General features: G+C 43.3%; 1 protein-coding gene across 4 annotated transcripts in view; it reads right to left on the bottom strand.

Annotated features, from left to right (window-relative positions):
- Positions 1–4,081: 4,081 nt before the first annotated feature.
- Positions 4,082–24,099, bottom strand: part of Egfl6 (EGF like domain multiple 6) — a 59,454-nt gene continuing 39,436 nt past the window's right edge. The window contains exons 8-12 of one of the 4 annotated variants that reach the window (XM_013350556.2): positions 18,371–18,691; positions 15,450–15,527; positions 10,636–10,740; positions 6,820–7,088; positions 4,082–4,625 (exon numbers count right to left, since the gene is read on the bottom strand). In XM_013350556.2, coding sequence (XP_013206010.1) covers positions 4,515–4,625; positions 6,820–7,088; positions 10,636–10,740; positions 15,450–15,527; positions 18,371–18,691 — 884 coding nt within the window. In that variant the 3' untranslated portion in view covers positions 4,082–4,514. The remainder of the gene's footprint in view (positions 4,626–6,819; positions 7,089–10,635; positions 10,741–15,449; positions 15,528–18,370; positions 18,692–24,099) is intronic. The other 3 variants (XM_013350557.2, XM_013350558.2, XM_013350559.2) reach the window with 3 other exon arrangements.

Genomic DNA, 24,099 nt, shown 5'->3' with positions numbered 1-24,099 from the left:
CCAGAGATTGACACTAATGCGTCAGTGTCCCAGTACTGGGTTGGCTTCTGGGACTGGATTTGCTCCTGGCTTCTTCTCTGAGGAGCTTGTTTCCTCAGGCCCTTTCTGTCCCCAGGTAGCTCCTTCCAAGCCACTCCTGTGGAATTTGTTGCCCCAGGTGGAGTTCCTTGCCTTGGGGCAAATGTGGCCTAAATTACTGGCTTTTACCTGTATCTGTAAATCCCGGTCTGGATTCCCTACTGCAGAAGTGCCTGGGTTGGAGTTGGACCTGGAAAGGTTTCTGGCTCCAGTTTACTGCCTTGGAGGTTCCCAGACTCGGGTGCCCAGACCCGCAGATGACCTTCCTACTCCCTCAGAAGTCCCAGCACACTCCGACCCGCAGAGGTTCCAGGTTCCTACCTATTGCCTTTGATGTCCCAGACCAATGCCTGGACTCAGGTCTACTCCCTCTGAGGACCCAGACTGAAGTCTGGCCCTGCGAAGATCTCTGGTTCCTGCCTATTCCCTTGGAGGTCCCAGGTTCACTCATGCCCAGACTGGCAGAGGTCCTGGCTCAGTCCCTAGTTCCTGGGAGGTCCTAGACTCATGCTCAGACCCACCAGGTCTGGCTTAGGTCTACTTCCTTGAAGGTCCCAGATTCACGTTCAGACCCCCAGAAGTCTCTGGCTCTGGCTTGTAACTTTGCTATCTTAAGCCAGCTTCAGGGCAGGCCTTCTTCATTCTAGGCCACATCCTCACCACCACACTATCCATCTCCCATGTCGTAAGTTGTTAAGGCTAGAATTTTCTTAAGCCTCCTTATGTCGAGAACATAATTCCAAAATGCTTGTAAACAGCCACTCCAAATCTAAGCTCTCATCTTCCACTGGAAAAGGAAATCTTATTTATAAATTTGTAAAAAACAAACCTGCTAGGCTCTGAACAATGCCAAAGTCCATGATAACATACCATTTTATGATCAGAAAGAATACAGCGGCATCTACACAGCACAGGATATTTTGGATGGCGAGAGAACACAACTTTTTGGCATTTGTGATCATGGTCTGTCTGAACTGAAGAGAAAGGTGGTTGAATACAGTTTTATGTTGGCACTTTTTATTTATTCTTTTTTTTTTTTTTTGGTTTTTCGAGACAGGGTTTCTCTGTGGCTTTGGAGCCTGTCCTGGAACTAGCTCTGTAGACCAGGCTGGTCTCGAACTCACCGAGATCCGCCTGCCTCTGCCTCCCGAGTGCTGGGATTAAAGGCGTGCGCCACCATCGCCCGGCTTTGTTTTGTTTTTTGAGACAGGGTTTCTCTTTGAAACAGCCTTGGCTGTCCTGGAACTTGTTCAGTAGACCAGAGCTGGCCTCAAACTCACAGAGATCCCCCTATCTCTGCCTCCCCACTTCTGGGATTAAAGGTGTGCACCACCAGGCCGGTTGGTTTTATTTGTATTTTCTTTTTTTTTTTAGTTTTTTTTTTAAATTTATTTATTTATTGAGGATTTCTGCCTCCTCCCCGCCACCGCCTCCCATTTCCCTCCCCCTCCCCAGATCAAGTCCCTCTCCCTCATCAGCTTGAAGAGCCATCAGGGTTCCCTGACCTGTGGGAAGTCCAAGGACCGCCCACCTCCATCCAGGTTTAGTAAGTTGAGCATCCAAACCGCCCAGGCCCCCCCAAAGCCAGCACGTGCAGTAGTTATTTGTATTTTCTAAACAGGATCTCATTTGTAGCCCAGGCTGGTTTCAAATGTGTTGTGTAGCTAAGGATGACCTTGAACTAACTCTCTCTCTCTCTCTCTCTCTCTCTCTCTCTCTCTCTCTTTCACTCTCTCACTCTCTCACTTTCTCTTTCTGTAGCTTTGGAGCCTGTGCTGGAATTAGCTCTTGTAGACCAGTCTGGCCTTGAACTCACTGAGGTCTGTCTGCCCCTGCCTCCCAAGTGCTGGGAATAAAGGTGTGCACCACCACCACCTGGCAACCTTGAATTTCTGATCTTCCTGCTTCTTCTCCTAGCCTGGGATTACAGGTGTGCTGATTTTATCCACTGCTGAAGATTGAATTTAGGACTTTATGCATGCTAAGTAGAACTCTAGCAGTTGAGCCACATCCCAGCCTCTGCCGGCAATTTAGATATTATACAGTCTAAGCACGAGAAAGCCTCAGATTTGTCAAAGGACTTAATCTCACGTGGAACCTTTATACTGGGGCTCGGGAGTGGCGGTGCACTTGTTCAGAAGAAGCAAGGCCCTAGGTTCAATCCCTATAATGGAAAAAAGCAATTAAATAACACTCCACTACCTAATACCAACGAATTGAGAGAAATTTATGAACGCTCAATAAAAGCCAGTTTTTTAAAACAGACATGTATCTTGCTATTCACTATCTTTGCTTCTATTCTGTCTTGGGGCAGAATTAATAGTGTCAGGCTGAAAGCATTTATATGAAATGATGCTAAGTAGTCATTATTCAATTCAGCCTGTAAATTTCCCCCAGACTCTTTAGTATTCTAAAATGCAAGACCATTTGTTAAAAAGCCTGTGAAGCATAGTAACAAATTATAACATGATAACATGTTCGCGAGTGTTCCGGAAATTGTAAATGCCTTCACTTCATATGTGTTTCATTTTGAAGAAGTTAAATCACCTAAGTACTGTTTTAAAGTCTGACTGGCACAGACTTTAAACAGCAGGCCTGAGTTCCAGGAAGGTCTGTTCATCTTCCCTCAGAGAAAGCGAGCCCTCTCCCAGGAGCGCAAGCCTTGTTTTCAGTGTCCTCGAGTGCTAAGGAGCCAGTGTTCCTCTAGCTGTCATATTCATCGGCTAGATTCCAGAGAGTGATGAGTGTGGGGGAGTATTAGTTTCAGGTGTGTGACTTTTGTTTCCGCTGCATTTGTTTAACTCTGTGCAGCTGTGTTAGCCTGCCTGTCTACAACACCTGGTGGGCCTAATAAACAGCTGAACGGCCACTAGCGAGGCAGGAGCAAGGATAGGGGGGACTGGCAGAGAGTAAGTACAGCTAGAAGAACTGAGAACGAGGAGAACAAGGAGCAAGAGAACGAGAGGAGGACTCCAGGGTCCAGCCACCCAGCCAGCCACTGAGTAAGAAGGAAAGTAAGATATACAGAAGTTAGAAAGATAAAAGCCCATAATTTAAGATTAAGAAAAGCTGGCAAGAAACAAGCCAAACTAAGGCCAGGCAATCATAACTAAGAATAAGCCTCCATGTGTGATTTATTTGGGAACTGAGTGGTTGGACCCCTCAAAAAACCCAAAAGAGTTAAAGCTTGGACTACATATGAGTCTAATGGTAGGTGGCTAATCTGTATGAGTGTCTGGTGCTCTTTGCACAAAAGCATTGTACTGTGGGTTTTTTTTTTTTTTGCCTGTACTGTCTTTTCAGGGATATGTGTACAGTGAACAGCTTCGGAGAATATACACAGTGTCTTCCTGGAAGACAGATTTAGCACTCTTTCTCTCTCTTTCTTCACTCCTCTATTGAACAAGGTCTCCTGTAGCCCAGGTTAGCATCAAACATACTGTATAGTCAAGGATGGCCTTAAACTTCTCATCTGCTGGGATTACAGGCAGGCAACACCACTCCCAACTTATGAGGTACAGAGGATTGGACCCAGGATTGGGGGCATGCCAAGGCAAGCCGCCTAAGCCTGTTTTAAGCAGTTTCTATGAATACAAAGTATCTAAACAGAGAAAAGAACCAAAGTTATGTTTTCTAGAATCATACACATAAGTAAACATAGAATCACTAACATATCCTTTTATCTTCCTATGACATAAGGTGATTAACTGGTTATGATTATAAAAAATTAAATATGCAAGTTTGACTATAAAAGAGCAGAATGAGCCATTTAGCCAAAAAACTGTTTAATGTCATTGTTTCCAAGAAGCACCTTAAAAGTTAAACAATTAAACATTTTAAAAAATGATTTATTTTATTATTTTATGTGTATGGGCCAAAGTGTACCCATGTGCACCACACACATGTAGGTTTTCATGGAGGTCAGAAGGGGGCACTGGGTCTTCTGGAACTGGAGTTGCAGATGGTTGTGAGCTGCCATTTGGGTGCTGAGAATTGAGCCTGGATCCTCTGCCAGAAAAGCCTGTGTTCTTAACCACTAGGCCATCTCTTCAGCCTCCACAACTAACCATTTATCTGTACTATTTTTTTCCTGTTGCTGTTATTCTAGAAATGTAATTTAGAAGAGTCCATAAGCTCACATAGGAAAAGCAGATTTACTAGGTAGGGGGAGATGAGGTGGCATTTCCACATTTTATGACATACTGTGGAGAATTCGGAAACACAGGAGAAAGAAGGCACAGTGGTGTGACATACCAAGCAAGTCTTAGTACGTTTGAGACAAGAAAGAAATCTTACGGTATTTCTGTTGGAACATTACACACTTTCAGCTTATACTTATAAATGGAAGAGTCCTATGATATTATATAAGAAGAAACCCCAGAAAAAATGGCATAAAAAGCCACATATAAAGAGGTTATAAAGAAGGGCAGTGGGATTTAGCCCTCGACAGATAAAAAATCATCTGGACACAAGCCTGCCACCAGTAAGACACCATCCACTGCAATTTCTCCAGTCTTGCCTTTGCCACGTTCTGCTTCAAAAATGACCTAGTAATACAGAGAGAATAGAAGGTTACTTCAAAACAATGATGTCATCGGACTATTGAAAAGCTGTTAGCACAGACTAAATTTGTGTCTCTACTGTATAGAAATTGCCTTTCATATTGACTGCATAGCAGTATCTTGGCTATATAAGCAATATGTTCCCACATGTCAACTCACAGTGAGGGTTCTGTTTAGAGAAGACAAGGGTCACAGCTAACTCTGGAGGATTTCTCAAAGTCCTGTGTCTGGTAGTGGTGTCAGCCGCCTTTAATTCCAGCCCTCAGAAGCAGGAGGATCTCTGTGAGTTTGAGAACAGCCTAATCTACATGGTGAGTTCCAGGACAGCCAGGGCTATTACACAGAGCAACCCTGTTTTGAAAAAAATAAAAAGTCCTGCTCTGAATTACAGAGCAGGAAACTTTTGGAATTTACATTTAAGGAAAAAAAATCTTTGTTTACTTTTAAGTGTGTGTGTGTCTGTGCACACGCACATGCGTGTGCATGTCTGCCTGCCTGTATATGCGCGCGCGCGCACACACACACACACACACACACACACACACACACACACACACGGAACAGATGTTCGTAGTGCAGCCAAGGATGACCTTGAACTACCACTCCTCCTGTGTCCACCTCTGAGTACTGGAATTGCTGGCACGCCCCACCAGGCCCGGTTTATACAGTGCCGGTTTATACAGTGCCGGGGACTAAACACAGGGTTTTGTGCATGCTAGGCACTCATTCTACCAACTGAGCTACACCCTAGCCCCTCTCTGTTCTTCTCCTCTGTGATGTGTGATTTTTGACCTTTCTCTCTCAAGAACTAGCTCTTGCCAAGGCCCTCCAAACTCAGTAACCTCTTGATCATTTTATCCTATTTGTTCTTTATCAAGTTCATGAAGCAACTCCTCTTTGAGCAGTTGCCTTTTCCTTTATTAAGCCTACTTCTACAGTAAAAGATTAACTCAGCATGTCTGAGTTACCCAAAACCTGAACATTTGAAAGACAGTTTTGTCTTTGACTGCTTACTGAGAGTCAGCTTCTAAGCACTTGAAACTGCTTGGTTAAAAGTATTTTTGTTTACCTGTAACCTTTCGCCAAGCCAGACGATTTATGCTCAGAATGTGACTTATGATGGGGTGCTTGGGTTATACGAGATCAGTGTAGCATCTGGAAATGCTGAAGAGTGAATAGCTAAGGTCAGACATGCCAGCAATCCTGCGGGCAGACTGGTCCACATTAGCAACTTTGAGAGCTTGGAGAGCTAGCTCAGTGATAAAGTGCTCGCCTTGAAAGCATATGGCCTGAGTTCAGTCCCCAGAACTCATTTGAAAAAGCCCTGTGTAGTGATGTGCACTTGTAATTCCAGTGTTGAGAAAACAGGCAGGTCAATCCTCCAGGCTTGCTGGTCAGCTAGTTTGTCAGACTTGACAAGTTCAAGGCCTGTCTAAAAGAAACGAGGTGTACAGGGCCCAAGGAACAATACCTGAGTTGGCTGTTCTGTGGCTTTCACATTAACATACAGACATGTACACACACACACACACACACACACACACACACACACACACACACACACACACCATTGGATGCCAAGGCCTAGTGAGCTTCCCTGATGTGCAGTACTTTGTGAGTTCTGTCATTTGTCATATGTGGATGTTGGGAGAATTAAGATCTGCTCAGGGGTTTGTTTACTGGGCAAAGAAAGCTACAAGCTTCTGCCTGGTCCTTCCTGACCCCTGTGCTTACATCCCATTTACTTCTTGCTGACTTTAATGTATATAAACCACAACTGAAGTTTTTAACAGCCTTTATCAGTTCTATTACACCTCCTAAAAGATCATTTCCCCACCAAGAGTGGGAATTCCCCAACAGCCACCCCTTCAGTTCAGTTAAAATAACCTTAAAATAATCATATTCTGGCTGCCACTTATTGAGCTAAGTTCCATAGAATGAACAAGAAACCCTTTTCTTGCTTGCTTATTTGTTTTTAACTTATCCAAGCATGCATAGCCTGGTTGGCATGGAACTTAGAAGGGCCAGACACACCAATAGGTTCTTTGGGAAGAACTGGACAAGTACCCTCATTAGTCAGGCCTATCTTTGTACTCCTGAGACCTAGCAACACCAGCAAATACTTTGTTGAATCACTGAAAAAGGAAAAATGGAACTATGGGATTCCTTCTCCACTTACACTTTTGGTAGTAGTATCAATTCCTTGGTACAACTGGATTTTCCCTGTCTTCCATCTCTCATCCTCATTTTTCGTCTCTTCCCATGCCAGGGCATTGTTGCTATTTTTCACGAACACTCGAAGTTTTCCTACTTTGTCTCCAGCCAGCCGGTAATCAAAGAGCAAGCAGAAGTTGCTTTGGGGTGTCAAGTTGGGGAGGAGAAGTTTCAGTCGGCCAATGTCCTTCTTGTGCCCCGCCAGTGCCTGGACGGCCATATAGTAACCAATAGCTTTAAGAGAGCAAAAGACCGTGAGAAGAGGTCTAACTCTACTACATAAACAAACTAGAAAAATGAACAACAGTCTCCCATAGGACATGCTGAAGTCCTTTCCATTCGAATGCAAAAGTGAGTCCTATGGATTAGAGAGTTAAAATCTTTTCCTATACAGAGAAGAGCTCTAAGGGTCAGAAAGCTGAGGAATTTTCCACATTCACAAGCAAATAAGAATATAATGGAATGGTCACTTAGCCCCTGAAGGTTAATTTGCAGCTAATGAGTTCCAGAACATTTCCACTTTGAGTATTTGAATCTCAATGCATTTTCCATTGCATTGAGAAGGATAGGTAGGGATTAGTGACTTGTGTTGTTACTGATACAAAGCACTCTAATAAAAGCAACTTAAGGAAGGATTTATTTTGGCTCACAGTTCAAGGAAATGGCCCACGGGGGTGGGGGGGTGGGGGGTGGTGGTGTGGTGGTGGTGGAGGAGGTCATGGCAGCAGGAGTTTAAGGCAGCCAATCACATCGCATCCACCGTCAGGAAGTAGACAATGATGAACACTCACGGTCAGCTCGCATTCTCCTTTTTATCCAGTCCTGAATCCCAGCCAAGGGAATGGTGCTGCCTCCATTCTAAGTGGATTTTTCCATCTCAGTTTAAAGCTAGATAACCCCACATACACATTCCAGAGGCTAATCTACTCTAGATAATCTTTCATAGGTATGTTTGTCTCTTAGGTGATGTTAGATCCTGTCAAGCTGACAATTTTAACCATCACAGGTATGATGTCCAGCTACTTAGGCAGATCCAGAGAGAAATGTCTCATAAAAATATACTTGACCTATATTGTCCTAATGGCTTCTTGAGGCTCAACCATATATTTTCTTCTATGTTTGCGGGACTTCTAAGTACCTTGTAACCTGGGGAAGTGGACTTTCTGTCTATCTCTATTCTTTTCATTGTGACTTTGGTGAATCTAAAGCAACTCTTTAAGAATTATTATTTTATGCATATGGGTGTTTTGTCTACATCTATATTTGTACATGTACATGCCTGGTGACCTAAGGAACGAGGAGAGGACATTGAATTACATGGAACTGGAGTTACAGATGGTTGTGAACTGCCATGTAGTTGCTGGGAATTGAACCCAGGTCCTCTGGAAGAACACCAGTGCTCTTAATCCCTGAGCCATTTCCCCAGACTCGGCTAAAATAATTCTTACACAGCAAGGTCTGAAGAAATAATTCAAAAAAGAATTCCCAAAGTTGTTGGGAGGAAGACACTGGGGATGGTGTGTAGTATTCTGGTATAACTTCTGGAGATGCTTGCAGGACCCTGGCTGATGCTGCCTTAGACTTCACTGGATCTAGACACTGGTGGGTCCTCTTCCCTAGCAAAAGCATAGTCCTGCTAGGTGGGCAAAATGACCCTTGATAACAACTATTTGGAAAAGGAGAATGCTGACATACTTAAAATATTTCTGGCCATATACGAAATCTTTTCTGTAAATCTACCTAAGTGGTCAGACTTGCATTCTCCTGTCTCTCTGGCTCTGTTTAAATTATTTAAAGTGTAACCTGAGGCTGGGACCTGAAAGAGACTAAGGATGACAGCATATGTGGAATGGTAGCCTAAGGTGCACATAAATTAGCAAACTATGCTATTCAAGGCCAGCTTCTCTTTGGGAATTAGCCAGAGCCAGACATGTACTAAGAGTCTTATTCTTTATTAATCTGCGTGCGTGAGCACTGATTTGTCACTGGGATGGTATATTATTTCTACAACAGCTGCACCAGAGTCTGTAACCATTGTAACTGCAATGGCTAATATTGATTGTCAGTCCAACAGGCTCTGGAGTCACCTAGGAGACAAGCCTCTGGGCACGTCTGTGAGAGATTGTCTAGAGTAGATTAGCCTCTGGAATGTCTACATGGGATTATCTAAATTTAAATTGAGGTGAGAAAATCCACTCAGAATGGAGGCAGCACCATTCCCTGGGTTGAGTCCAGGATTGGATAAAAAGAAGAAAGTGAAGCCAATCTGAGCATTCATCAAGTTAAACTCCAGGATGCCCAGTGGAGTTTAAATTTCAAGTAAACCGTATGTTTAGGACTGCTAACAAGTCTATGTCAAATGAAGGCATCCAGTACTTTATCTAGTCACTCTATCAGCTGTACTCTTGCTTCTGTGACCTCTTCAATCCCAGCTAAAGGCTTGCCTTCCAGCTTTCATTCTTCCTTGAAGCCCTCCAATACTATCAGCTCATTCCATTTTTTTTCTCATCTACATTTATCTCTATAGGGGAAGACAAGACCGTCTTGAGAACTGATGGACATGTCGGAAGAGAGAAGGTGTGATGTGAGTGCCTCAGATGCTGAGAAGCTGGGGGGGGGGGTCATTTGCAAATTGGGTGTTTGCAAATAGAAGACTTCTCACTGATGAGAATTCAATGCAAGGCAGTGCTGACTAGGTGAGCTGTCAGTCTGGGACTCCCTATGCCCTATAGCTCTGGCGGCGCCAATGTCTGCATTCACATGATGGTAGAAAGGAGGAACTCGTGTTAGTTATCAAGACAGTTTCTCCAAAGATGTATTATCTCTTCTTAAAGTTGTCCATTGCCTTGATTCTTTATGGCTGGCCCACCAGAACAACTGCTGTGTGGGATATATACCTTCTACCCCAATTACAGGTTCTAACAGGAATTCTTGGTACAGGATAGCAAAGCTTTCTGGCTGCAGGTGTGGGCTTGCAATGAAATATCTTTGGAAGATCCTAAGAAAGGATCTTTTAACCCAAGGCTGAGCCTGTACATCCCCAAAGAAATATGATTATACTATCGAGGAACGGAACTCGGAGCTGTTTAACAGTTGTTGCAGTTATATGGCCAGCTTTCAGGAGAGCAGGATTCCATATGTGTTCCACATTGTATCTGCAAGTCAAATACGTCATCCAAGGGGAAGCCAGGGCCTGTCAATAGGTCTGAAGCAGACACTACAAAAGGCAGGAAGTTCATGGCTCAGCACTAATGGTGAGAACAATCCAAGGCCAGGTGGTCACAAAGATTTCTGAGGTAAGCCAAAGGGAAGCTGAGTCTTGGAGTTTAGGTTATTAACTTGATACTCATCGTGGTTTTGATCCTTTGAGAGGTGACTCTACTATAGCTCCAGTGTAGACAGAGGTCCTGTTACCTTTAAAGATTTGCTTCCTATCAAAACACAACATAAAAACTACAGAGGACTGTGGCTGGTTAACTGGGGAAAAGGGAGATCTCAGAGACATCCCTACCTTCCTCTCTTTCCCATCTCCCTCTCGCTCTCTTAGAAGAGGGTAAATATAAAATAGGGATGCTGGGATACATTTCCTGGGTCATAAGATAGGGGTGAAGAGGAAATAGATGCTACACAAGTTACTCATTCATCAGAGGCCACCTCAGAAGGTCAAAGGTTCCCAAAGATGACAAACAGCCATGATCTCAGCAGTGACAGGAATAACCCTACAGTAGCAACAGCCTTCTCTCTACCTCTCCTAGAACAGGTAGCAGTGAGATTTAAATACCATTGTCTCGACCAGCAGGATTCCAGTCGAAATCATCTTCTCTATCCTGTTTCCAATCACAGACCCCGTGATCAAAGCTGCAGTCAACTGAGATGTTTAAGTCTGCTAAAAAAAAAAACCCACAAAAGTATATTCAGAACCATTAAGATCATCACAAAAGTAGCTAATTTGGAGCTCTGGAATGTCTGGGATGTCATGGGTTTAGCTGCACAGAATATAGATCGTGGCAATTGACATGCTTGTAGGGGTAGTTTAAGCCAGATGCACCATCTTTAGACTTTTACATTTTATGAGTATGAGGGTTTTGTCTGCATGTACATCTGTGCACAACAAACGTGCCTGGTGCCCATAGAGGTAAGAAGAGGACATTATATGGTTAATTATATGTATATTATGTCACAGATGGTTGTGAGCCAGCACGTGGGAGAGAATAGAAGCTGGGCCCTCTATAAGAGCAGCAAGCGTGCTTAACCAACTGAACCACCTCTCCAGATCCCCTATTTTGAGTAACATCTGTATAGCCATTCTCAGCAAATTCTGTTGTAATCTCAGAAAATAAAACAAAAGGAACCAAAAAGATGGCTCCATGGTTAAGAGCCCAATGACCCTCATTGGTGAAGCAAAACAAGGAATATAACTGTTTGTTCATAAAATTCAGGCCAGAATTAAAGCACAGAAAACAAGTGTCTGTGGAGCGCTCAGCCATAAAGCATCGAACTCACAACCCTTTCTACAAGGCTCAGGTATTTTGTAACACTGAGGGCAAACTGGCCAATACACACATCAAACCAGCATTTCCCTTGACCTACATCAGCTCAGAACCAGATAGTTATGAATAGCCCCTGTGCCCTTAAGGCAGTGACTCTCAACCTTCCTAGTGCTGTGACCCCTTAATACAGTTCCTCAAGTTGTGATGACCCCCCCAACCATAAAATTATTTTCATTGCTACTTCATAAAGTATAATATTGGTATGAATTGTAATATAGATATCTGTTTTCCGATAGTCTTAGGTGACCCCTGTGAAAGGGTCATTTGACCCCCAAAAGGGTTGTGACCCACAGGTTGAGAACCACTGCCCTAAGGTCTCTGAAAGTATTCAAATGATCCAAACTTAAATGGTTCCCCTTGCCCCTCCCTGTTGACTTTCCTTCTACATAACCCTTATGGACCTTGGTTGAGTTTTCCACTAGCTCCTGCTCTTGCTCAGTGTGTCCCCTTCTCTTGTGAGTGTACGTAATAAACTGTTGTTTCAATGGCATAGGCCTCATGTTGCCACTCAGTCACCTCCATTAATTAAAATCTAACAGGCATTTCATGATTCCAACATTCCTGTTAGAAATTTATCAGGGACATATTGCATCAAATAGGCTGACCTACTGGCAGTTTCTAAATTGTATTTGTTTGTTTGTTTGTTTGTTTGCTGTGATGGCAAAATGACTGTGTAGTGCAGACATAACAAAGGAATATGAGCGGAGTCAGCTAGTGCTAGGTACTGGTTTTGAACTTTTATGTAAAGCAGAGGTCTGCAAGCCAGCACTTTAGCCTACTGTCTACTTGTTCCTTTACTCTATAAGGACAAAGGAAGCTATGCGCTCCAGAGACCATATGCCTTACAAAACCTCACGTATTTGCTCTCTGGCCCTTACCACAGAAGAGTGTGCTGACTCACGATGTAAGATAACCAGGACAGAGCGCTGTGAAAGAGGGCAAAGACCAAGACGTTTCTGATTTAAAGCTAAGGCAGCCCCCTTTCTCTCCAGCGTAGCCCTGACTGGCTGAATCTCACTACATAGAGCATAATGGTTTCCCACTATATAAGCCCACTTGTCGCTGCCTCCAGAATGCTGGCATTAAAGGTATGGATGATCATGTTAGACCAACCTGGTATTAAAACTTTTTAAATTACATTTTAACTATGTATGCGGGGGTCAGAGGACAGTCTGTGGAAGTCAGCTCTGTCCTTGCCCCATATGGGTCCTAGGGATCAAAATCAGGTCGTCAGATTTGGTGGCAGATGCTTTGAACTTCTGATCCATCTTGATGGCCCATAAGTTTTGCTTTTTTTCGACCCATTGCAATTTGCCTTTTTTCCCCACAAAGCCATGTCATCTAATTTGATTATTGAAAATATCTGTCATTGGACCCTCAATAAATCTAAAACTCCTAAGTGGCTTATCCAGGCTCCACAGATACTGAATGCTGGAACTGAGCCTGAACCTAGATCAGGCTGAGATCCATGACTGTCCATTTTGCAGAGGCCAGGTTTGGCTTTGGGGTGGGGCAGCATTGACGGGGGACAGGATAGCCTATCAGAGGCAGCATGATGGGCATCTTAATGGGAAAGGGGCTCTCTTTTAGAACCTGGAGAGGAGTTCCGTTAAGAGAGATGGCCTAGCACACATCCCAGCACTCAGGAGGCAGAGGTGGCTGGATCTCTGTGAGTTTGAAGCCAGCTGGGTCTGTAGAGTGAGTCCAAGGACAACCAGGACTACACAGACAGACTTGTCTCAAAAAACAAGAACAAACAAACAAAAACCCAAAAGGACAAGAAAAAAGGAGGCACCCTAAAGTACAAAAGACATAGCAGCCATGGCAGCATGTGGGTGGGATGTCCAGAGGAGCAGAAGTCTTTAGAGAAGCCCCCTTGGGTGCCTGGTAGTGGTGGCAGTGGTGGCACACCTTTGTAATCCCAGAACTCGGGAGTCAGAGGCAGGCAGATCTCTGTGAGCTCAAGACCAGCCTTGTCTGCAAAGCAAGTTCCCAGACAGCCAGAGCTACACAGAGAAATCATGTTTCAAAAAACGAGAGGGGGAAGGGAGAGGGAGAGAGACACTCTGGAGAAAGGGGCTAGTTTGGCTTTTATGTTTTTCTTAACTGATAGGAAGTTTCATACCATGAAGTCCAATTCAGCATAGCCTATGTGATAAAGAACTTGGAAGAGTTAGGTCCTGGGTAAGACTGTACTTTATTGGCTGTTAGGCCAACAACACAGCATGGCATCATAACTCTGACCCAGAGGGAGAGCTGCAAGGATCTATGCCTGTGAGATCTGGCCTCTTACAGTGCCTGACCGGCATCTTAATGGGATCAGCTTCTTAAAGGGGCAGACCCATGATCTAGGCTCTAACAAGTAGAGTAGGAACTAGTTGGGAAGAGGAATAGAATCAGTTAGGCAATAGGGATGAAAATGATCAAAATACTTTATAAGCATGTATAAAATGTCCTAATGAAACTCATTTTGTTTAAAGGTTTAAAAAACCTTTAAAAATGACCTACTATTTAAACACCAGTGGTTAGGGGTAAAGGGATTTCCTTCTGGCCTGCTATAACCATCTTTTATCGTGGAGGAAAGGATGCTGAGCTAACCTACAGAGTACTTGGTCCTGTAGTTATGACAACAAAATAAACAGAACAATACAGTGATGAGTAAGTAGGTCTATAGCAGTAGTAATAGAGTCATTAACAGTCCTTAGTAGTGGGAGAGGGTCACTGGACTCCCACCTAGGATTCCAGCCACCTACTCCCTCTTGACCCCCTCCCTTCAGCTGCACATAGTCTTGGGAGACACTAGAGCAGATAGGACCTGAAAAAAGGCAGGACTCCATGATTCAGCTTTAGTGACGTCATCATCATCTTTGCTGAAATGGGACCTTTCAGTGATACACTATTTCTCATTCACTCATACTTCTTTGAAGTAAGCCTCATAAGCTCGTTGTTTTACCAACTTAGACGGGTGGGAAGGTTACTTTGGTCTGTTATTAGTGCCACCTCTAGAGAGAATGAATATTTGTTTACTCATGTTTCCACAGGGAGAGTAACACACACTGGTTCTGCGCCCCGTGGTGTAGCGAGGTTTCTCTTGGTTGCTTACACTGAAGCAGTAATTTCGGGAAATGAAGGATGATGCAGGAGTGAGCATGGACTCTCTAGCTGCTTTTCTCTCCCTCCCAGGGGATGAGGAAGTATGCTGTGCTGTGTTCATGAAGCCCCTCCCCCTCGTAAGGTAAATTGATAGAGCTATCTAGTGCCTGTCTCCAGGCTGGCGTGTAGGCCAGCCTCAGCTACATCATGCAGGGTGAAGCTGGACTTCCCAGCTCCCAAACCTCTAAGAGTCAGAAATCGCCTTTGTTCTCCAGCTTTAAGAGAAGGCTCTTTCTTCCTTCAGGGTCCCTGTAGCCATGATGCTATTCTCTCCTGAGTTGAAAGATCTCTCCCACTTCATGGCGCATCTAAGAAAGGTCTTCCTGAAGGGTGATCTCATGTCAGCTCCTTTCCTTGAGTCTGCTACTATTTTAAATTATAGAATACTTAGAAAGAAGCATTAGTTACTGTGAACAAAAGTTCCGGAAAGGAGCCAAACCAAAGGCTACTTCAGTGACTGAAGATGTGGATTCAAATTTACGTTTGCGCTATTTTTAGCCCCTTTAATAACCATTCATTGCCAGCCTCCATGTCTGACCTGACATCCTTGTGACTATCAGGTGAATCCTTCTGAGATGTATTAACTTAGCAGACTCCCAGATTCTGTCAACCCCAAAGCTAAAATGTCATCAGACAGCGTCTGGGGCCTATAACAGAGGTTCCCCCACTTGGCCGGAACCTATCAACCTGGTGTTCTCATCATTGCGTCTGAAAAATGATTTGATTTGTGACCTTTGTTCTTTACCATAAACATCTAGGAAACTGTTGCTACACTGAAACATGATGGTTGAGGCCTCTGAAATCTCTGTTCCTAGGCCGGAGTTACTCATCATTTATTCTCTTTGAGAGGAGAGCTGTGGCTTTTTTTTCTTATTTTTTTTTAAATCATTACCTTTGTGTTCCAGTTTGGAATTTAGTTCTTTTCTTTGGACGTAAACCAGATCCAACTCCTCTGCTTCATTTACCTTAGCTGATAAAGAACCTTGATTAGTTAAGAAGTAACCCAAACTCCCACATGCACCAAAGAGTGAACTTAGTGTCGGAACCTAGAAGGTTTTGTCATGGAGTATGATGGCAAAACGGGTTAGATCTCCTCCCCCCTACCAGTTCTCACCCAGTTTCCTCCCCTGGAAGAGTGTTTTTTAGAAGTTCTCTCGAGAGAGTGCAACATTCACACTCCGGACTCACCCTTTCTCACCAGGTTTTGGAAAACCATTTTCTTGAAATTTTCCTTAGTAAGGGGGATTGTGTGACTGGTCTACTGTTTCTGACCTAGATGAGCCCGTGTCTGCCTAGTCCTTGATTAATTCCACTTGGTTTTTGTGTATGTGCTCACCAGTCACACAGCCACGAATACAAGATAAAACGGAGTACCCAGAAAGTAGGAAATTGGGTCTCAGTGTGGGGATTTGGGGTTAACACACAAACTGTCTTGGAGGGGCTGAGACCTATGGTGGGTTCTGTACAGCAACCTTTGCAGCAACGATATAGCAAACAGGTGTATCAGCCAACCATTTCATGCAGAAAAACCAAGATCTGTGTTGTAGTGTTTTGCTGCTTCTGTAATCTTTGTATTTTGGCTTAAAATTCCTTTTGACACAAAATCTCATTATGTAGCCTTCGCTGGCCTGGAACTTGCTATGCAGACCAGCGTAGCCTTAAATGCAGAGAGATATGCCTATCTCTGCCTCCTATATGCTGGGACCAAAGGCGTACATCAGCAGGCCTGGCTATTTTGGCTTTTAAAATCATAAACGTACAGCTGTGATAGTCTCTTTCCATACAGTGAGCCTTTGAAAAGTGCCTTCAATAAATAAAAAAGTGAGGTGAGAGGGACTCACAAGGCCTCACCACTTCCTGACGGTCTATTGGCAGTTAACCATCACTGGGAGAGGGGAGAGGGAGAGACATTTTCTCCAGTGGCGTCACCACTGGTTAGTAAGTTGCTCCTATAACAATCCCTTCATCTTCCCTCTAGTGACTGTTGATGTTCCCCCATAGAAGGAGAAGGTGGGGGGGGTCATTGGACCCTCAGCTGAGTTTCCAGCTGTTCCTTCCTACACCTTCCTAGCGTTTGTATATAATTTTGCCCTAACTGCATGCCCAGCGGTCTTGATAGAGTATACAGGTTGCAGGTGGATAATTGATGGAGTACTCCATCTATGCGCTATGGGGCAGAGATAAGACTGAATGGTAGTGTGGCTGCTTTTGGGGTCACTCACTCCTGTAAGCAGCCCATCGCTCATGCTTAGTAAGTAAGCCCAACAGACTCATTGGTTACCCAGGATAGACTATAGTCCAATCATCCTTTGTGCTATTGTTGGGGTCTTATAAGGAGGGGTTGTTTATATCTCCCCTGAGAAGAAACTCAGATGCGTACCAGGTTACAAAAAAAAAGATATGAGAATAAGAAGGAGACTAGTTGGGAAGAGGTAGGGGATCAGCAGGAGTAAAAATGGGACAAGAGAGCATAATATGACAAAAATATATTCTATACATGTATGAAATTTCATTTGTATAATTTATATAGGCTCAGAAAATCATTTTATTTGAGACAAGGGTTTGTTTTTTTTTTTTTTTAAATATGCCCTGACTGTCCTGGAACTCACTCTGTAGACCAGGGTGTCCTCAAACTCACAGAGATCCCTGCCTCTGCCTCTTCACCACAATGGGCATCATAACAACTTTTCAGATGCTGGGTATGGTGGCACACATCTTTAATCCCAGTACTTGGAAACAGAGGTAGGCAAATATCTGAGTTCAAGGCCAGCCTAGTCTACATAGGGAATTTCAGGCCAGCCAAGACTACATAGAGAGATCCTGTCTCAAAGGAAAAATAAAACCTTTTAAAAAAGAAGTAAAAAGGGAGTGTTTGGGAGATCTGGTGATGAAGGTCTCCAATTTGGTGGGTATGCTGCATGAGAAGTCTGGCAGCCATACAGCTATGCTTTCTGGGTGTTGGCAGGGAGGGGCTGTGCCAGACCGGAAGCAGCCAAGTAAGGGAATAGGACAGGACTTACCCTCCTGTTTTCCAGAACAGTAGTTCCCGTTTAAAACCCGTGGAAAAATTCTCTAGATCTTACCTAGGCCCTTGTTTCTAAGCACTTAAGGGCCAAAATCTTCTCCTTTTTGTAGTTTAAAAACATTTAATCACATGTTCTTCTTCATATGCTGATCTTAACCCCTAATGTATATATGTCTATATGTGTATATATGTCAACAGATGTTAAGTATGGGTATAGTATAGTATTTAGAAATAAGACCAAGAAAGGGTCTTATTAGGTGAAGAGAAGGACAGAATACGGACTAAATGACACATGAGTCATGAAAGAGAGGATGTAAAGCTATTTTTCCTAGTTTTTTTTTTTTTTTGGTTTTTCGAGACAGGGTTTCTCTGTGGCTTTGGAGCCTGTCCTGAAATATTTTTCCTAGTTTTAACTCTGTTATGTTTTTTCTTTTTTCTTTTTTTTTTGTGGCGGCTATGTGAATAAAAATGTAATTGGTAGTGAAACCCCAAGTGATCTGCCACAGCTTCAGAATGGCCATGATAAGTGTATAGCGTTTGGGACTACACGAATGTTTGAGTGGCCTCCTTAAAATTGCTGAGTGATGTTTTTATTTGTGATGTAATAAAGTGATTGTATTAAACATGTTTTTTTTTAATAAAAAGTTTGGATGTTTCAGACTTGGTATACTGAAAGGAAGCTAAGCCATCTTTCTTAAGGCAGGAATTGTTTACTCTTGTTTGTTGATTTGTCATGAGGAATTACATTTGTTTTTGTAAAATGCATGAATAACAAAAGCAATACTTACAAAATACATCTCCTCGAAGGCTTTGCTCCTCTTCTACCTCATTCTTTAGGACTTCATCTCTTTTCTCTTCCTCAAGTCCCTGTCTCTTTCTCTCTTCCTTCCTTTTTTGTTCTCCATCAGAATTCCCGCTCCTGGAAATGCTCTCTTCAGAGCTGAAAGGCAAGTTAACCTTAGGGGTGCGTGTAGTGGTGGGTCTTGGAGTGACATTTTTAAGCTTCACCTTTTTCTTCATGTTGTGCTTGTGAGCCAGTAACTTCTTGATTCGATCTTTGATGGTCCCAGGTCCTCTGAGGATTTCCTTCACGGAATTTTCAGGAATAACTAAACCAAAAAGTAAGGCAGGAGACTAGGCATTTGATTGAACTAATACTTGAACAATCAACCATTTTAGAAGTGTCAAAGTGCTTATCCCCAGATAAGACCTCTATAACACCCAGTCCAAATCTCAGGGAACATCACGGAAGAGGGGATGTATGCCGTGAAATGCTGTCCTCCGGATATGACATGGCTGTTGCACTCACGAACTCACAGTAGCTATGGTAACCTGAACAAGATGGAGCCTATCAATATTCCATTACAGAGGGAGGAGGGCCTTATGAGGCCCCATCTTCTCTGAACAGGTGTTGGCAGTTAATGGTTATTGGGGGAGTGTGTGTCATTTTCTTCAATGGTGTAGATATTGGTAAACTGCCCATGCTTCAGTAACTACCACCATCCCATGCTCATGCAAGCACCTCTAATTAGTTAAACTCAGTCGGCCACCACCCTTCCCCTAAGAAAAAACAAAGCAACGACAACAACAGACTGAAACTAGGAGGGAGACTTCAGATAAAGGGGTTCAGCAGGAATGGGATGAGAGGCTATTGGGGGCAGGGTTAAAAAATGACCAAAATCTACTAGATACATATATGAAATTGCCAAAGAATAAAGAAAATAAATTTAAAAATTATCAGGCTTGATAGTCATCATTGCTGGGCCACTTCTAGCTGTACTTCCTGTGTCCCTGGCAACATACCAACTTCGCAAGGGAAAAGCACTGATAGACAAAAGAAGGTGTAAGTGTCAGAATTGCCTGTCTTTAAAATTTGGCTACAGAATGGGGTCTGACCGGTTCTGGGCGGAGTCACGACTTTCTAAATCGCCAGAAAGATTCCAAGATTCTTACCCTCCAGGAGGCTTTCTGATAAAGAACAAAGATACATTCTTGTCCCTTCTCTTAAGAGTTACTTCAAAAGGGGCCTTCTGATCAGCTGGAGAGGAAAACACCCCTTGGAAGGGCACTCTAGTCCAGAGGGTTTTTTGTTTTTTGGTTTTTTTTTTGTATAGCTTTCTTTGGCTGTCCTGGAACTGAAGATCTGGTTGGCCTTAAACTCACAGGGACCCCCCTACCTCTGTCTCGAGCCCAGGGATTAAAGGCACGCGCCACCACTGCCCAGCAAATAATGGGTTTTCATTATGGCATTTTCACTCTGTCCCTGAGACTTTTTTTTTTTAAAGCACACACTGGAGAGATGGCTCAGCCACTAAAGGCTAGGCTCACAACCAAAAAGCACATAATTTACTTTACCATGCTGGCCAACCCAACTGGTCATTTAGTACATTGTCCACTCTGACCCTGTGAAGGCGTTTTCCTCCTCGACTGCCCTTTTGGCCGTTGCCCATTCTTAGCCCTGATAGTGCCTCATGTTATTCTGAGCTAAACCCCAGCTGTATTCTACACTACACTGTGTGTCTTACCTGAATACATTCAGGGTTGATGATAAAGACCGGGGAACCAAGAGAAAGGCCAGAGCTAGACTTTGGTAATGGGGAAATACTAGCTAGTGTAAAAGAACTCAGAGGCAGAAAGGGGCTGCTTAGGTGGATACTGTAGTTTTGTAGATGGGTGAATTAGTGACTTGTCCATGGGCGTTTGGTTAGCTAGCAGCAGAGTGAGTACTTGAGAGCAAAGCACAAGAATTCCTTCTATTTTCTACCATGTCCACGATGGGCTTATTTCTATGTTAAGGCTAACAGTTCTTTTTCTCTAGACTGTCTCACGTTCCTTGAGATCTGTGATTTAAGGATACATGTCTCTGTTCTACGAAGAAGTCAAACTGATGTTAAAAATAAATGATTAGTGTTTTTAGAAAATTTTGTTTTTAAAATATCTCTTTGTGTGTGTGTGTGTGAGATGGGCATGTGTGTGTGTGTTCACATGTATGAATGTGGACATAAGCATGCCATGACGTGTGTGGAGGTTATAGTAGAACATCAGGTGCCTTTCCTCTCCTTCCACCTTTTTTGAGACAGGTGTTTGTTGTTTGCCACTGTATATGCCAGGCTAGCTGGCCTGAGAGTTTCTGGTAAGTGTCCTGTCCTCAGTTTCCTAGTTTACCATAGTACAGATATGTGCCTACTATTTCTAACTTTAATGAGAGTTCTGGGGATCTGAACTCAGGTCCTCAGGCTTGTATGCCAAGCATTTTACCCACTGACTTGTCTTTTCAGCTCATGAATGATTAAAGAAACATATTAGGGCCAGCAAGGTGGCTCCATGGGTAAAAGCTCTTGCCTCACAAGCTTGGCAACCCGACTTTAATCCCCAGGCCCCACACAAATGCAAATGAAGGGCACTGCTGCCACAAGATTGTTCTCTGACTGCCACACTTGCATCAGGGCATGTTCACCCCGTGCCACATTTCAGGTGCATGCAAACAATAAACAGAAATTTAAAACTTAAAAGTACTAATCTTTAAACCAGGTCTGGGAATGTAGCTCACTCGCGAGCATAGTTGCTTAGCATGTATAAAGTCTTGGCTTTGCTCCCCAGCACTGAATGAATTGGGTGTGTTGGCACATGTCTGTAATCCAAGCAGGAGGTTCAGAAGTTCAGTATGATCCCCAGCTACACAAGAAGTTTATGGCCGACTGGGAATAAGAGAGATTCTGTTCCAAACATATAAATTGAAACAAACAAAAACACTCAAAGATACCGTGAAAAATAATCAAACATATTTTCCAGTGTTATATTCTGGGCTTATGGTTAGCACTATATGTGGACATTTGTTTATACTGTAACTATTATTTCATTTAGTATTAAACAATATTAAGGGATAAATGCTGCTATACCTATTTTTGCACATGTGGAAACTGAGCCATTGGCAGTCAAATACTTGTTCTCAGTCCACAGGTATGAAGTCAAGGTGCTAGGAGTCAAGCTAAAGTAATCTTATTCCGAAAGCTGTGCACATGGGTGCTAAAAATTAGAAGTTTGTTTGACACAAGAAATGCTTTTGTTGATTTATAATTTTAATGCACTTGGCTACAGTACAGAAAGCAGGGGCTGCAAACAACGCCATACAATTGTGCTACCTCATTAAGCTCTCTCTCTCTCTCTCTCTCTCTCCCTCTCTCTCTCTCTCTCTCTCTTTCTCTCTCTCTCTCTCTCCCTTCCCTCCCCCTCCCTCCCCCTTCCTCCCTCCTGCTCCCTCTCCTTCTTTCAGATAGGACCTCATATAGTCCAGGGTGGTCTCAAACCTACCATGTAGCCAAGGATAACCAGACCTTTTAATTATGCTTCTATTTCCTCAGTGCTGGGATCACAGGCGTGTGCTACTACGCCCAGTTTATGGAGTACTGGGGATGGAACTCAGAGCCTTAGGCATGCTAGGCAAGCACACTACCCCAACTGAGCTACATCCATGGCCCCTCTAGGCAGTTATTCCTAATTCTTCAATTCTTAGCCATGGAAGTTAGGAGATCGTCATGTAGAGGTGAATTGCCCTTTTAAAGAAACACTTATTTTCTTGGGGCTCCTGTTTTCCTGCATGGCACTTTTGCAATTATCTTTATACAATTTCACAGTAGAACATCTGGCCCTCAACAGGGCGTTGAGATGACACTAATAACAATACTAACCACAGCAAACTTTACTGAGCATCTATTATGTGGCCAGCCTGATGAAGCTTTCTCCATACGTCACCTCATTTCAACCCCAAGACAAACTTCTCAGAAATGTATTAGTTTTAGTTTGAGCTACCTTTGGCACATCCCCAAAGAAGGATTTGGGTATAGGTGGTTTATCTGGGGTTCCAGAAGGCACAGTAGGGGAAGGAGGACAGTGAGTCAAAGAAGGTGAGTATCAGGCAGCCCAAACTACATTACAAGACCTTATTTCAAAACAAATAAGGAAAAAAGTAAACAAACAAACAAGGCCAGTGAGGTGGCTCAGCTCTTTAGAGGCTCTTGATGCACAATCCTGGGTTGATCTCCAGAGTCCACAAAAAGGTGGTCGGAAAGAACTGAGTCCAGAAAGTTTCCCCTGACCTCCACATGCATGCTGTGGTATGCATGCTCCCACAAACACCATGCACGTGCACACACACACACACACACACACACACACACACACACACACACAACACACACACACACACACACAGACATACACACACAGATAATAAAAAGTAACAATAATAAAATCAAAACCAACCAACCAACCAAAAATACAACAAAACAAAGTGAAACAAAAACAAGTCTAGTTATAAGTCTAGCCAGGGTTACAAGAAGGATAAATCTAGTAGTTGCTGCTATTTTATTATTTCCAATTATTTTATAATTATTACAGTTATTCTTCTTGATCTCATGAAGCCCAGGTCAAACTCCCTGTGTAGCCAAGGATGACCTTGAAGTCTTTATCCTCCTGCCCCCACCTCTTAAGTGTTGGGAGTACAGGCATGAGTCATGCTGACTGGTTGGCTTTAAACACTGTTGGACTCTGTTTACCAGAGGATGGCATGCACTGTGAGCGTAGATAGCTTGCCCTGGCAGGTATTTCAGGTACTCCCTGGGGTTCCTAGTATTCATTGCCATCATCACCAATCATCACCATTACTACTGCTAACATCATCATCATCATCATCATTTTGGCCCTTGAAGTCTGCCACTTTCAAGTTGAAGTAGTAAGAGGTAGTATCTAATTGCCTGTGCCTCTTTCCAGGGTGCGAAATATCCTAAGGGCTTGAGTTAATACCCAAGTACCATAAGATGGTGGAGTCTCAGTTGGCTTGGGTCCCCACCGCAAGTAAGAAATCTTCTGAAGCATCTCTTTATACAAAGTCCTCATGGGAAATCGCTTTTCCTGTTATTCCAGGTTAACAGCTGTGACATTTTCTAGTTGGATATCTGACTTATACATTTATAGTTTAAACTCACTGTCATTAAAGAGTTCATTGGTTGTTCTACACACACACACACGCACGAACACAGGCTTTAGGATGACAAGAAGAAATGACAAGAACAAATCCTAGTTTGTCTTGTTTGATGTTCTGAAAAAAATCCTGACAAAAGTATGTTGTGACCAGAAAAATAAGATGTATTGCCTTTGCGTGTGCGTGTATGTGTGTGTGTTTTCCTTCTAGGATTTATTTGGTTTTGCGACAGGGTCTCCTGTGTCCCAGTCTGGGTTCAAAATCATTACGTATTGGAGGATGATCTTGAATGTTTGAGTCTCCTGCCTCCACCTCTTGCAAGTGGTGGACCTCATTTATTCAGTCCTGGGGGCAAGGCTTTGTACAGGTTAGGTACTCTATTAATTGAGCTACATCCCAGCCCGGGATCTTTCAGTTCTGTGTCTATAACTTTTGTGAGTCTCAGGAGTACAGCCCAACTAGGAAAAGACACAAGGGTGATTGACACACACACATACACACACACACACACACACACACACACACACACACACACAC

Source organism: Microtus ochrogaster, chromosome X (genome assembly GCF_000317375.1).
Source record: "Microtus ochrogaster isolate Prairie Vole_2 chromosome X, MicOch1.0, whole genome shotgun sequence".
Lineage (NCBI taxonomy): Eukaryota > Metazoa > Chordata > Mammalia > Rodentia > Cricetidae > Microtus > Microtus ochrogaster.
The sequence above is the reverse complement of the archived record's forward strand: the minus strand, read 5'-3'. Positions and strand labels throughout refer to the sequence as shown.